Source organism: Columba livia, chromosome 15 (genome assembly GCF_036013475.1).
Source record: "Columba livia isolate bColLiv1 breed racing homer chromosome 15, bColLiv1.pat.W.v2, whole genome shotgun sequence".
Lineage (NCBI taxonomy): Eukaryota > Metazoa > Chordata > Aves > Columbiformes > Columbidae > Columba > Columba livia.
The window spans coordinates 14267235-14283187 of NC_088616.1; the positions used below are offsets into that span (position 1 = coordinate 14267235).

The 15953-nt window shown below is 45.5% G+C and overlaps 1 protein-coding gene across 12 annotated transcripts in view; it reads right to left on the bottom strand.

Moving 5' to 3' along the window:
• Window positions 1-2218: 2218 nt before the first annotated feature.
• Window positions 2219-15953, bottom strand: part of SDK1 (sidekick cell adhesion molecule 1) — a 375516-nt gene continuing 361781 nt past the window's right edge. For 11 of the 12 annotated variants that reach the window (XM_065031442.1, XM_065031436.1, XM_065031444.1 and 8 more), the window contains one exon: window positions 2219-9103. In XM_065031442.1, the coding sequence (XP_064887514.1) occupies window positions 8831-9103 (273 nt within the window). In that variant the 3' untranslated portion in view covers window positions 2219-8830. Of the gene's footprint in view, window positions 9104-13449; window positions 15161-15953 lie in introns of those variants that run through there. The other variant, XM_065031446.1, reaches the window with a different exon arrangement.

Here is a 15953-nt window from a genome sequence, read left to right on the forward strand (position 1 = left end):
CTCTAATTAGGTCAGTCATGTTCCCCTGGTAGGGTATGAATGATAGTGCCGGAAAATAGAGAATTTATTGAGGCCCAAAAATAACTCATCCTGCTGTTTTGTAAGAAAAATGTGTTTTCTTCACCCTGTGCTGAGGATATTTGCAGTCGAGGCCACTCGGGCACTTTGACACCGGTCACACAAACCGTGTCTTGGTCCCAAAGCTGGCCTGTGCCTCAGCTTCCTCCTCCTAACACAGGGATATTAATCCTTTCCAATTTGACAGGGCTGCAGTGGGGTCACCTGCGTTCATAAGGCACTTTATCACCCTTGGCACAAGGCCCCAGGTTATATTGCACACGCTTTTTTTTAGCCAGGCCTGCCTTTCAGCCTTATCGGCACCATTTGTTTAGTGCACGGAGTTCAAGCACTTGTATGAACACAGATTATCAAGGACCAGGGTGAAAAACAACAAGCTCACGGCTTTGCTAGGGTGCATGTCCCAACCAGATCCTATGAACAGTGCAATAAACCACCTAGAAGTTGCATAATGCAGGGAGGTAGCTTTGAACGACGCTGTGTTCTCCGGTCACTTCCTCCTCTGACACATTATTGTCACCGTCAGGCACTAAAAATAGTTTGTATTTTGTTCGTTTCTCCAGATAGAGGTGCAGATTGTCTGATTGCGCAAGTGATTTCCCTCGTCACAGCTTCCAGCTCTGCTGAGAAATCTGCCTTGTAAAACTTTGCAGAATGACTTCCCACGTCAGACTCATCTGACTCAGCATCAGCCCAACTCGTTAACAAACAGGGATGAACATGCCAATTGCCTACCTAATGAAGGTCTCTACCGGCGTGGGAAGTCAGCAGCCACGTTTCCCTGGCTTAGAGGGACGTGCCCTGCATATCCAAGGAAACAAGACAACAAAGCACAAGGACTCCGGTTCTTGGGGCACAGTGGAAGTGAACAAAAACCCAATAAAAAAAACGTGTGTTCAGATAAAGTTCCTTTTGATTTTGTGGGAAACTCAGGTTTGAAATGAAAATAATTGGCAAGGCACGAGGAGAAGAAAAAAATAAAAACAAGAGGCAAGCTTAAAAAAATCAAAGAAAATAAAAGGAGCGAGGAGAAAAAGAAATAACCCTGGAGCAAAAAGGCAGGGGAAAGAGGAGAAAATAAATGAGACAAATAGCAGGAAAAGGGTCAGTAATGAAAGCCCAGATTACTCGATTCAGTCAAACCATTGCTTGTGCTGTTCAGGGCAGGGCGGGAAGCCAATCTGTTTTCTCTGGTATTGTTTGGACTACAAATGCCATGGCAGATTTCCCATCCACTCCCGTGTTTATGTCCATGCTCCACTCTTAACCACAAAAATATGCGCTGAGGAAATGTGTCCTGAGAAGAGTAAGGGCTAGAAGCAGGAGGATGACACACTCCGGAGCCAAATGACCTCAAAAAAGCACTTCTGCATCTTACAGCAATTTTGCAGAATAATGTCTCATTCACAAAACGCTACAGCATGAGGATTTTCATCTTCAAAATGGACACATTGGTACCTCTGGGTTATTACAAGCTACCAGCCACAGAGGGCTGTCTGTATTTATACAACACTGCATTATTTATAACACCCCTTTCAGGAGCAGGAAAATATGAGTTAGCAGCTTGACTTTCCCCCTCCAACATGGAAAACATTGATTTCTCACCCTTATTTCTCCCACCAAAGCTGTAGCTGACCTGACTGTGTTTAGTTTCCTTCTCCAGGCCGGATGCTCACGTGGTGAAAAGCCCCAACAACCACCCTGGAGTATCAGATCCCACCAGTTGGGATCTGGTCAACATCCACACATGTCTGGGAATCAATTAACGCTGCAGGGAGGAGAATATTATTAGTGAGGGGACGATGGTGTACAAAACAGCAGCCCCACGGGTTTACATTTCCAAATGTGTTTTGACACCCTCAAACTAAGGATCTGGAGGAAGTTTATCCCCGCAAAATAACAAAACATTTCAGGCTGATCAAATTTTGGGTGGAAACTATTTGAGACTGTCAGTTAAGCTGGAAAGCAGCGCGGGTTATAAGATTTTACAGTCCAGAACTAACAGTGAGGAATTCCAGCCCGTTTTCACTGTCCTGAGCTGTTAACTCGTGAGCACGCTGGCAACACATCCAGAAACTTCTTCAAGCCAAAAATAACAGAAGAGCCCTCCCCCAGAATAAACGTACCAGGGACACACACATTTCAAAAAGGGTTCTTTTAATTAGAAGCAAGTTTGCAAAAGAAGAAGTAACTTTCTCATATAAAATAGTGGAGTGGTGAAGGTGAGGCTAACAAGAGGTGTGGAAAAAAAATCCAGGGCAAATCCCCAAGGAGACACGGAAGTAAAAGCAACGATCCGATAACTGTAGTACACCAAAGGGGAACTCAAACACAGCTGTGTAAGGTGGTCCTACCCCTAAACTGACAGCAGATACCAAATCAGAGGATGGACTCCATCCGAAGAGTGGCAAAGTGACCAGCTACAAACTCACCATAATACCATGTCTCTTTGCTACCCAAGAGCTCCCACCGATCCCAGCACTGCCCAGGAGCTTAATGACATCAAGGGGGGAGCACAGGTGGCACCTCCCAGGTGTCCCACCTGCAGAACACCCCCACAGCACATTAGCAGAAAGGATTCATTCCCAGGTCTGGAGAACTGGACATAAATGGGAAAAACTTCAAGATAAAGCTCTGTAATCTCATTCCAGCCTCTATATCCAGCGAGTCAAGGTCCAAGAAAGTGCACAGTGATCAAACAGCATAAAAATAATTAATTTCCTGCCAAGCCCTGAGGCTCCAGGGCTGTCTAAAAATAGGCAGGTGGCAATTTTGAGAAGATAAAATTCTGAGTCAGAGCCTGGATCTCAAGTAGCAACAGTATTTCACCCCTTGTTCAAACATATCTCACCTGTCCCATGTGTCACGTGTGTGCTTATCTGTTGTGGCTCTCTATCATCGGAAGCGGCAAATTTATCCCTTCACAAAGTGCAACAAACTTCTATCTGGGACGGCTGGGGGTGGAGACGTGGGGGAGAAGAAACAGAACACAGAAATACAAAGAACTGAAGACCTGACTTATCAGGTAGAGCCATTTAAGGCCCATGCCCAGCCCAAAATGTTCAGTCTTGGGGTGAGTGTGCTCCTAGTTCAAGGGTGGTTGTCCACGAGGAGGTTTCAATGGACACTGTACAACCACATTGTCGTGCATGTGGCTTTGTGTAAACACCACAGCAACTTATGGTTTGACCATTTATGGTTGGGCTCGATGACCTTAAGGGTCTTTTCCAACCTAAGAGATACTAGGATTCTATACCTCTCCCATTTAACCTCTAGTAACGCCACGACGATGTATGGACTCCACATACACTGGAAAAACCCCACAAAACCAACCTAATAAATGTGATTGAACTAGCAGGAACTCCAGGTTGAATGAAGCTGTTTGCAGTATGACTTGCCCATCTAGTGACTATTCCATGATGGCTTCTCCTCTCCAAATATAACCCCTCATTGCATGTGCCCTTTTGGCTGCTATTGATAAAGCAGATCACTAAAGACAGGGGGTTTGGGGATCATATTCAGTCTTAAAAGTCTCAGGTTTCTAGGACTTCAAGATTTCTAATGGCCCTGCCAGAGGTTATTTTTTTTGGGTGGAGTGTGTGCTTTGTGCTGTTTTTAATGTTTTTTTTGTTTTGTTTTGTTAAGTTTCCTAATAAATTCTTTTTATAAAAGGATTTTTCTGAAATAAATTCCCCTGTTTAGTCTGCAAACAGCAAGTGGGAGAAGACACTAGTGCTCGCTATGAATAAACAGCCATCTCTCCTCCCTTTTTGGAGAGCAGACTGGATAATCTTTGTATGACCCAATGGATTTCTTGAGGGGAGCAATGACAAGGATAATAGATGTATCCGCATGTCAAGACAGACTTGGATATTTATTCTAAACAATTGCTACAGCAGCTTCTGGCAGAGACCTGGGTATAAGCAGGAAAAATGAGATCTTGGCCCATCTGCAGAGCATCCCTGGCTCTAACATTCAAAATGAAGAGGAAAAAAAAATCCTTCTGGGTAAAGGATTAGTTTCTTTTTCTCTGGGTTGTGTGTTTTGTGTTTGTGTTTTGTTTGCTTTTTTCTTCAGTAAGGCCAACTGCTTCCACAAGCGGGATCACTGGCCGCAGTGTGATTCCTTTAGTAAATGATGATGAAACCCTTTGCTCTCTGTGCTGTGGCTTCTTGTTGCCCTCCCCAAGAAGGGGCGAAAGAGATTATCACCGTTGAAAGGAAAACAGTGCCCTCTCTTGTCCCTTCTCACCGCTGCCGCTCTCACCCAGCAGCACTGGTTGTGCACCAACATCAGAGCATTAAGAGATGGGAACGGAAAATCACAGAACCCCAGAATGTCAGGGGTTGGAAGGACCTGGCAAGCTCATCCAGTGCAATCCCCCCATGGAGCAGGAACACCCAGATGAGGTTACACAGGAAGGTGTCCAGGCGGGTCGGAATGTCTGCACAGAAGGAGACTCCACAACCCCCCTGGGCAGCCTGGGCCAGGCTCTGCCACCCTCACCGGGAAGAAGCTTCTTCTCAAATTTAAGTGGAACCTCTTCCATTCCAGTTTGAACCCATTACCCCTTGTCCTGTCACTGGTTGTCACCGAGAAGAGCCTGGCTCCATCCTCCTGACACTCACCCTTTATATATCTGTAAACATGAATGAGTCCCCCCCCAGTCTCCTCTTGTCCAGCTCCAGAGCCCCAGCTCCCTCAGCCTTTCCTCACACGGGAGATGCTCCACTCCCTTCAGCATCTTGGTGGCTGCGCTGGACTCTCTCCAGCAGTTCCGTGTCCTGCTGGAACTGAGGGGCCACAACTGGACACAAGATTCCAGGTGTGGTCTCCCCAGGGCAGAGTAGAGGGGCAGGAGAACCTCTCTCGACCTACTAACCAACCCCCTTCTAATACACCCCAGGAATATTCCACCCAAGGGTGTGGGTTACAGTGGGGGGCACCCAATATGTGATACAGACTTTTGGGGGCTAAAATGCTCCATCCCTCACGTGGTTTGTGATAGGAACAACCTGGTGCTCGGTGCTGTTGGGAGAGCTGGGAGCATTGCTGGTGGTGATGGCTGGTGGCATCTTAGCCCTGGGAGCAGGGTAAAGGCTTGGGCCCTTTTTTCTCCTGCAGGAAATAGGATGTCTCCATGGCTATTGCATGAAAAATGAGCTATTAAAGCATTCCCTGAAATGTCTCCCTTGGTCATTTCATGAAGTTGTTTTTATTTTTTAGTAACAACCACCAAGAGACTGGAGAAACATGGGAATGCAAATAAATAAGTACAGAAACTACAGAAAAATACTCTAAGAAGGCATTTTAAATATAAGCCTTCATTTTTCTAAACAGGAAGATGGAAACAGAAGTGGATTTGATGGGTAACATGACAACTAATGTTTAAAAGTCATATTTCAAGGCTGTGATTCCCAAAGATTACAGCTTGAAAGAGAGCTTCCTTGCTAACTGATGGAGTGTTTCCTTCCAGATAGAACAATTTACCTGATATCTGAGGTAAATAAAACCTACCCGTTAATTATATTTTACAAGTCCAGCATGGTAACAAGGCGGCACAGGCATCACGCATATAGTTCTACAGGATCCTGGGCAGCAGAACACACGTTCTGTGCTCATCTTAGTGATGAGCAAGACTGAGTTTCCATGCTCTGCAATTGCCTAAGTAAAATAAAACAACGTGTAAGCAAAGCCAACACCTGAACAAAACTAAACCCAGAGCAACAACAGTGTGGACTACAATGGAACAGAAATGCCTTTGTTCAGAACAACAGGTCCTAAAGGAATCACACCTGAGCTTTTATTTCAGCAGCAGCCAGAAGAAAAGGGCCACGCAGCCAACCCAGCAGGTCCCCAGCAAGCTCAGGCTTTTTAGTTGCAGATGGCTCTGAGAAAAAAAGGAATAGTCTCTTCTCCCTGCTTTGTACGGATTGTGCTGCTCCCCGTGTTGTCCTTCAGTGGAGCAGTGGCCACAGAGCCCATTTCCCTCATTCCCTATGGTTTCCTTGCTTTTTTTGCTCAATGTGATATCAGGTCAGCCCCAGGGAGTAACTGCACCTTACACCAATTCAGATCTGGCATTATTCAGGAGATACAGAGCTACTCATACTATGCTTTCCTTTGGAGCAAACTCTTTGGTGTTCGTTCTACTTTCTACTGGTTTATGTCCCTAAATCCTTGGCGGCCCTTTAAAGGCTCCTCCTATAGCACTACCTCTCACGTTGGATAAGCGCCATTAAGATTCCAACAGCATTTGCATTGCTATGTCACGTGTATATAAAACAAGGTGTTTAAAAATATGTAATCTGATGCAGGAAATAACAAAGGAGAAAGAAAACAGATCAGAAAGTCACGTAGATGATCTTGTTTAAGAAACAAAAAAACCCCTCAGACTGCAAACAAATTTTTGTCAGTTCAGTGATTAAAGCAAAGTCCATATGGCTTAAGAGAACAGTCAAAGTGCACAGAAGGCAGTGGGGTTTTTGTTTGTTTTTTAGTAAACTCCACGTCATCCTCTTTGGAGCCCCTTCTCCATCCCACACACATCCTACCCAGGTGCAGAGACGGGGATGGCTCACAGGGTTTTGGCTCAAGCCCGCGTCTCTGCATTTCCCTTGCCATCTAATGAGCTGTGGGTCATTATCCCAAACTCAAAAGCCCTTAAGCACACCCACTGGAGTATTTGGTTTTGATTTTATTTGTTTTTCATTCTGGAGCCTTTGGAGAGGAACAGCAATCCAGCGCCAAAGCCATCCAGAATCCGTATGCACCAAGAGCAGCAGCGCTCAGAGGCCGTGCCGAAGAGCAAAAGCAGTTCCGAGGTCGTGTGCCCTGTCCAAGAGGCACTGAAAGGTGACAGCAAGGCTGAGCTTGCCCTTGGACCTCACCCTCTTCAGGTGAGGTGCCACCAGGCTACTTCCAACCAGCCCCCACGAGTAGGAACAGGCAGCCACCGTAATCAACACTGGGTTTCAACAACCTGCCTTGAAGACACCATCACCCAGCGCCATGGATGTCCCACATCCCTCCAGAGAGGACAGGGACAATCTGCAATAGTAACAGTGCCCACATGTGCCCTGATGAGATGTTAGCAAGCAGCAGGACACCTGGCTAACCTGCATCTACCCAGGGGGAAATGCCAAATGCCAGAGTGGCAAGAACTTGCCTACTTCCAAATTCGCCTTTCCAACTCTTGTGGTAAAAAGTCTGGTGATCCAGGACCATTCATAGGTCCAAGGGCTGGACTCGGATTCTTTAAACCCCTGACAACTTCCTCGCGAGTAAACAAATTGCTGCTAAACATGACAGACTCAGGAAAAGGATAGGAAAGAAGAAAACAAAAAGGGAGCTATACAAAAGGATGAAAAATAAACTGAAAATCTCCTCTCTTCTTTCCAAAGGACAGAGCTTCCAGTGCACAAAGCCTGTAAACCTGCACAAGGTAATTCATGACCCCAATGCTTGAAAAACCTGGTTAGCTTTATCTGGAGACACTTTGTTGCTTCTCCCAGATATGAAGCTGAAGAATCAATAAAAGGCACCTGTGGACACCAAAACTCACCCAGTCTGTGTGACGTGGCTTTGTACTAAAAAATAAAATCAAAGAAACCCAGCGACCGTGTACTTTTTACAGACCAATAAGCAGCACTGCAGAGTCTGGGCGAGGAACGATGCTCAACTCCTATTGACATGGCAAGATAACTTTGATGATCAAAAACCTCGTCAATTAGTAGACTCTCTAGCTTGCCACTGCAATCTTAATTGAAAGATTCCTCTGGCTTGCTGGGTTGCGTCCTTTGACTTTTAAAGAAATGACTAATTCAAATGGCACATGCGGTCCACAAGGGAGGAATAGAGCCACACCAAAAATAAAGTGACCTTGCATCTGAATTCTTCCCACTTGCTTCACCCACTGCCGCCTACCGTGCTCTTTTGAGCCATCTCTTCTTCTAAAGGCCCTGGAGTTGGAATATTTAAAGAATGCAGCAGGTCCCATTTGTACAAGAAAGAAAAGCAGGTCAGTAATTCCGTATAGATACACCAGTAGTGAGCCTAGAGCAGGCACAGTGACACGTCTGAGCCTAAGTTGTTCAGCCAGCGCTCCTGATCTGGGGAGCAGCAATGAGGAGAGAGGAGGTGTCTGCTTTTCACGTGAAAATTTGTCCCTTTTCTGTGTTTTCCTGCTTGACCTTGATGACAGGGAAAAATTAAAAACAAGCAAACAGAGCAGAGAAAAAGGAAGAAAAAGGAGCCTGGGAGGTTTTATGTTTTCTCTTCAAATCACATCACAAAGTCACTCATTGCATCTAGGGAATTCACCTCCCTGTTTGGGAATGGGGGGACAGGAGGAAGGGAGAGAAAGAAAGAGGGAAGAGAAGGGCATGGGAGCTGCTTCCTGAAGCAGTGTTACAAAAAGCAGTTAAAAAACCCCTACTATTCACAAGTGGTTAAAATCATCACTTTTCAGAATTCCTTTTTTTGTTTTTTTTTTTTTTTTAACAAAGGTTCAGCTAGTTCAGCTCCATATTTTAGAGTTGATTGTCTTCAGAAAAAGAAAACAAAACAAAACTGAACAAAGAAACAAAAAAACCCCAACCAAACCAAACCCCAGCCTCATTTGTGTTGCCATCCTTGCCTACCCTGATAGAGAAGTTACCCACAGTTCATCGCACCGGCCACGCACACACAGTCACTGCGACGGGTCCCTCCGAGTGCCGCCGGCGATTCGGCTCCGTCCCCCAGCCCCGTCTCAGACGAAGGAGGAGAACCCTGTCACTGGAGTCCGGGAGCCGGGCGCGGGCTGTCCCGTCGGGGTGTACACCCCTCCTGAGCTCTGTGTCGTGATGACAGTCTGGAAATAGGGTTCTGCCTCGCTGGCGGCACACTCCTCGTATCTGTAGGATGCCGGGTGCTTCACCCCTTTCTGCTGCCGCTTCCATGAGTTGTAGTACGTGGGGTCGCTCATGTAATGGTTCACAAAGGAGTGCTTTGGCAACTCGTCTTCGTAATCCGAGTCAGTGGCCTGGAGCATCAGGAAAAACAAATAGATTAGCCATTAGCATGCTATGATTTAGCCTGTTCTACTTAAAAAGAAAGCAGAGACAAGTTTAATGCTGACAGCTGACAAAAGCTGTAATTTTAGGGTAGGATGGTTTGTAGTCCAAGTGTAAGACTGTAGGAAAGCACCATGTCCTGGTTTAGCGAGGCTTGGCTGCTACAGAGAGAGTCACCCGACAAACACTGGTGATAACAGACGCAGAGAAATCCCTTCTAATTCACTGCAGAACGCTGCGGCGGGAGCTGGGAATTCCTGTTTTGACACAAGGTGCAGGGAAGTGTACAGACATCACAGGGAAACCAACAGCTTTCCATCACAGAATCAAAAAGATTGCAATTACAACTGAGAACCTCTCTTCTGATGCGAGGATAGAAATAACGTCTTCCAAACACGCTCCTGTTCACCAGACGTGCTGCTGTTTGAGGTGGTCACATCAGGCCACCTGCATAGTTCTCTGGATTTGGCTTGCAAGCCTCGTTAAGTATTGAAACTTAGTTCTATCACTGAAAGGGAATTAAGCGAAATCACAGGGATTTTTTTGGGCAAACAGCTCTATCTGTATGCTCCAGCTGATTGTTGGTGGTACAACAAGGTGCACGACCAATGGCGACAGAAGAAGAAGAATGCAAAATCTGGGAAAGAAGAACTGCCAGGCAGGAGGGTTTGTTTTCTTGAGATGGCTCAGGCACAGCCCCGTGTTCAGAGCGGATCTTACCCCTGAAACATTTATGCATGGTGGCTGGATGGCTTCAAAGCTCATATCAATATCAAGCGGGAGCTCTATTGAAATATAACCAGATAAGCTTTGAGCATCTGCCCCTCCTCTGAAGCGCTGCTGCTGTGATACAGCTGGAGGAATCACAGAGGGCTCGTACGTCTCCTCCGAGCACAGAGACCACGGCAAAGCCTTGGCCACGGTATCTAAGCGCATATTTTCCTTCTGTTCCCACTGACGTTCCCACCAGTAACAGCCACATCCCACATAGCACACAAACATTTACCCAGTCATTTCCATATCTCATGCCTTCTCTCAAAACCTCTGGTTTGAGCATGCAAAAGTTTTTATTCCTTTTTTCTTCCTCCCCTGATAATCTGCATAGCCGATTCTAAAGGCAATTAAATATCAAAGGAGTAGCTGCCTAAGACATACGAGAGAGAGATGGGTAAGCGCAGCTCGTAACTGTTGCTGCAATTAGTTTCAAAAGGTTGGTATCGTTCTGATCTATGCCACCACACAGCAAACACACATCCTTCTTGATCCTGCCTGCCACACAACTAGTCTCTCCTCCTCTAAAGCTCTTTTTTAATGGCCTCTGAAGAACAATCCTCAAATGCCTTGTGAACCATCGTTTGAAAAGGGCACCGCATCCATCATCCCATTTCTTTGCTTAGATAGCTTCTTCGATACTATTTCGTGCCCATTTTCCAGCACAGAGGGTGATGGACAGGTCTGAGAAATTTTTCTCAGAGTTTTCCAAAAGTCTGAGCAAAGCAGCTCTGCAAAATCTCCCTTCCACTACTACCCATGCTTTGGCTCTTTCAGAATTATGTACTGTTTGACTGCTTTAAGAATGCAAAGCTTCAGGTGCCTTGACACGTAATTAATATTACAACAAAACCTTACCAGCATTTAATAATGATTCGAGAAGGAATTCAGCAAGTCTGTCTCCTAGGAAAAAACGCTCCTTTGCACCAGCTGCCAGCCTTGGGAAGCCAACACTCAGCTCTCTCCAAAGACTTTCCCAAACAGGTGGTTTTTGCCTGGGATATGCCCAGATTTGGATCATTTCACAGCCGGTGGGTGCAGAGTGCAGCTCCAGAGCTCTGGCACCGCTGCAGGGAACCTCCTGCCAGCACTGCCCTGCCTGGTTTTGTAAGGGGCTCCAATAAAGTCCCTCTGATGAGCGCAGACGTGGCCACATGGCAGAGTATGGCAGCAACAGCTCAGGAAAGCTGGTCCTTGGCTGCGGACACAACCAACTTGACTTGCAGACCAGAAGATTGCCAAACCCTGGTTTCCTCCATTCTTATCAAGAAACACGTTGTCACACTTCGGACCAGCCTCCATCTGCAAACATTATGCTGCAGCTCCATAGTCTGATGTAAAAAGCGCCTGGGAAGCTGGGGGATGATGTGGACATCCAGAAGAAAAGTCTCCGCATCCTGAGCAGAGGTAGGTTGTTACAGATCACTCAGCAGAGGCAGCAACTGGAGGTGTGAACTCCTCTAGCTGTTGTGATATAAGAAAGACAGTGGGCAGACTCTTTTAGCGGGGCCTGTTACAATAGGACAAGGAGTAATGGTTTTAAACCTCATGTTTTTACAATGAGGGTGGTGAGACACTGCCCCAGGTTGTCCAGAGAGGAGGTGGATGAACCATCCCTGGAGATATCCCAGGCCAGGCTGGACGGGGCTCTGAGCAACCTGAGCTGGTGAAGATGTCCCTGCCCATGGCAGGGGGGCACTGGGGGAGCTGGGGAGGGCCCTTCAACCCAAACTATTCTATGATTCTGCCATTCTATGATGTGTCCCCTCCATCAAAGGCACAATGCTAACTCTGCCTTTGCCGTGTCTTCTGAGTCCTTCCCTAACCCACCATCACTCTTACTGACTCAGCCATGTTAATCCCCCCTCAGCCCACAAAAAAACAAGCCCCTGCTGAAAAGATGGATCACAGCTGGGTTGTGTTGTCTTAAACATAAGCAGAAAACTACCCACAAACTTCTAGTGGCTCCTTTCTGGTCTTCCTGATGTCCCCAGAAACGTATAGAAACACAAAGACAACTAAAAGCTTGGAAGCTCTGAGAAGAAATGCTGAGAAGCAGCTGTATCCAGAAGACTGACACATTAGTTGATAGGTATAATAACATTGATGCAGCCTCTTGATTTCTGTCCACCGCCAGCAGAAAAACACTCACCCACAAAACTAATAGAATTTCTGTACCTAAGCCAAGTTCTTCTGAGATTGCCAGAAGTCAACATAATAAAGAGGAGAAATACTGGGAAGGCTTTTAGGTGGGCTGCTGCCGTTTGAAATACTGTGTCAGTTGGACTTGCCATGAACACAAAGAGGGAATTTAAAACAATACCACCTGCTGATAATCTGTCCACTAATTAGTCCATTACACCAAATGGAAGAGAATGCTAATTTGGTATAAATAAGGCCAGTGCCTTTCAGGAGCGACTTTCATGAGACACATACAACTGCACTAACATCAGCCTTTCACCATCATTAGCACTCATGCTGGCAAAGACAACCTACTTGTTAGTGTTGACACAACGTGTTTTCTTTTTGTTTCCTTCAGAACAGGCAGGAACTGACTATTCCTCCATGTTTCTAAAGTATCTTCTAAGGTCTGCTCTGGGCAAGGTGCTAATAATCACCCTGCCCAGCATGGGATTCTCTAAATTGCCGTCCCACACCCCTCTCTGCCCTGATGAAAATCGAAGAGTAGCAAGATAAACCTGTTTGGCATGAGAATACGGACAGCTTATATTAGAGGATTAGTTTGTAGTGATTTTAAAACTATTGAGTAAATAGAAATGCTGCAGGGCTTTTTGCTTTGTTTTCGGTTTTCTCCCTTCCCTGCAACTGTGGCTTTGTTACCTTGGAAACCTCCATAGGCTGGGGCGTGATTGGGTGTGCGGTGACATTACAGGTTGTCAACCAAAGGTGCATGGTGCCTCCTAAACGACAAATACACAAAATGAGATGCTATTTAAGTGTTTTATTGATAGCACGAAATGCACAAGTGCTGTTCAGAGTGACCAGAGTAGGCTGGCTCAGTCAATGGGAAATTTGAAAAGAGTTTCAATTATCTTTCTTTTTTGAAGTGACTGCATAAGAAACAACCTTAAGAGATTATTTCTAAAAATGTAGATGGCAGCAGTTTCTTTTGGTTGACATGAAAGGAATGTGCTGTAAAAGAGACAAGGTAACCTCATAGGCAAACAGATTTCACCGGACATGGGAACCCTTGCTTATTTAATATGTCACCTGCAGATGGTTTCCACATGGTGCCTAACTTGTTAAAATCATTGGAGAGCTTTATCAGAAACAAGTTAAATCATATTCCCTATTAAGTGTTAAGTGGAAATTTATAACATCTCCCCACAGAGCTGAGAAAGCAAAAGGCGGTCAGACTGCAGAGCAGCGCACGGGCAGCATTCAGCACCTACTGATAGTACGTGCAAATTTTGAGAACATTATCTCCTGAAAACCACTTTTAGGAGACCACCAGGACATCTGAGAACGAACAAACACACACCACCACCCTCCCTTCCCCTGCTCTTCCATGGCCGGATGACATTGCAGATACATCATCAAATCTCTGTACATGGTGAACACCAAGTTTCTTCAGATTATCTGTCCAGAGTCTCATCCACTTGACTCATTATCTAAAAGCCTATTATTATTAATCATTTCCAAATTACACTCTTAGCACTCTCTTGCTCCATACCTGCCAATTAAACTACTTTAACCTCATTAACAGTACTGGTGCTTGGCTTTCATGACATGGAGTACGTTAACCACTTGATTTATGAATATGAAAGGTACTGCCTGGGTCTGCTTGATTTTCTTTGTTTCTGTCATGCTCTGCCCATCAGGAGGGAGCTCAGAGACCAGGCAGCTGTGTTCTAAGTGCAGTCAGTCAGCCCAAGAGTTTCCCGCAGACTTCTTCATGTTCAGTAAACCCCATGAGAATTGAAGCCAGTGAGCTTCCGCCTTTTCCATATAAAATCTTGACACCTCAGGCAATGGGGGTAAGACTAAACAGCAACAAGATGACGTGCGGATTGAAAGCACAAGCACAGATTTTGGCCCTGCCTGCCCTCACGTGCATTGTATTGAGTGGAATTTGAGATCCATGCAAAGATGTATTACAGGAAAAGAGCACTAGGACCCCCTTTGCTGCAGAGGGCCAAACCTGCGCAGAGCTCTTCAATGAAAAGATATCTTTAACTCTTTATATAATGGGGAACATTTCTGAGAGACGGAAATTCCGAAATACTCGGCAAACAGAGCTTGTCTGTTAAGATCTCCTTTGAGAATAAAAACAAAATGAACAGAGAAGACAAATAAGAGCTAATAGGTACAGGAGTAGTTGAAAAGAGGGTGGTCAAACATCTATACTCACCTCTGCTCAATCCCACCCCCACCTCCTGTCTGTATCAGCCAACGTAAACAGCATTTTCAGGCTGATCAAAAGGCAGCGTCTCCTATTGCTGCCTCTACTGGGAGCATATTAACATTTCATGCCTAAAAGCACTCCCCACCAGAAAAAAACAGAAAAAGGCAGCATCAAAGACATAACGCAGAAAGGCTGCACATCTAAACTCCAAGGAAAAACAGGAGGCACATTTTGTCCACGTACTCACATACACACATAGATTCACAAAAACACTGGAATCTCAACTGAGACCTTCAGGCTTGATTGCAATGCACAGTAAATAAATAATATTAATGATAGCCTGAGAAAAAGAAACAAAAATCACTTTCTTCTATGCTGTACAAACAGTACATACAGAAGGCAGTAATGACACCCTGCAAGTAGGCTTTTGCGCATTACCAGGAAACACCACACGGGGCATTGAAATGAATGTCAAAAGGTGCCAGTGCTAAATTCATGATCATGCTCAGCAAACTGTTTTAATGACAGGTTTAATGCTGGGTTGTTACAGTGACATGACCAAAGCACTATGAGTTTAATCTGGAGGGTAACGCTTGTGCACTGCATAGGCAGCAGCTTGAGCTACACCAAGGGAAGCTGCCGGCACGCCGGGTCGGCCACGGGGCAGCACGAAGCAGCAGGCTGTCCGTGGTAATTAACAGGAGGTGAGAGCAAGGTAGCCAGGAAAAGCAGCTGTAGCTGCAGGTGCAGAAAAGCTACAGATGAAAACTGTCATCTTCTTTCACTGCTTGCTGCTCTTGATTTATTCTTGCTAGAAGGGTCAGGTTCGGAGTGGTTTGGCCCACTGCTTGCTTCTTGCGCTGTCAGTTCAGATTCGTCAGGATCTCAGCTGACAACATATGATTTTAGAGACAGATTTACCTTTCTGGATATTCCTGGAAGTCTGAACATTCACCTCTGGCCACTGCTGGGCTTTTACAGACCACAAGTACTTTCTTTTTTCTTAAAGGGCATACAAGACACAAGATGGAGCACTGCCAGATGGATAATGCCAGCGTACACCCACCTTTCTTTGCGAACAGAGTCTAAAGGCAACCCAGAAGGTTCCCCTTGAGTTAGATTAAGGCTGTGGGCTGGGGTGTCCAAAATCCCAAATGCTGGGCTCTCACTGCCATGTGCTCCTTGGCACGTTCCTTGTGCCCCACTTATTCCCTCTGTAACAGAGGCAGCAGTTATCACCACGCAAGACCACTCTTCTGAATCTTGGGTTTTGCTGCAGCTGTCTACAAACGGCACTGTGAAAACCTCAAGCCACATCCCATACAGCAGTCAGTGCAACAATCCAAAGGGTGTCCCACCTGCAACCTCATCCAGACGTTGGCTCCAGCCAGCTGGTTATTTCACAGCATATGTATATATGTATATATGTATATATGTATATATGTATATATGTATATATGTATATATGTATATATAAAAATATATAAATATAAAAATATAAAAATATAAAAAGATATAAATATATAAATATATAAATATATAAATATATAAATATATAAATATTTTTTCCCAGAAGTGCTCCAAGTTTGCAGCCCCCAGGCAGAGGGTGATGTGCAGCCCCTTCCAGAGCGGTCAGCACATGCTGCCTGGCCGATTGCACTTCTACCTAACACTGGAAAACT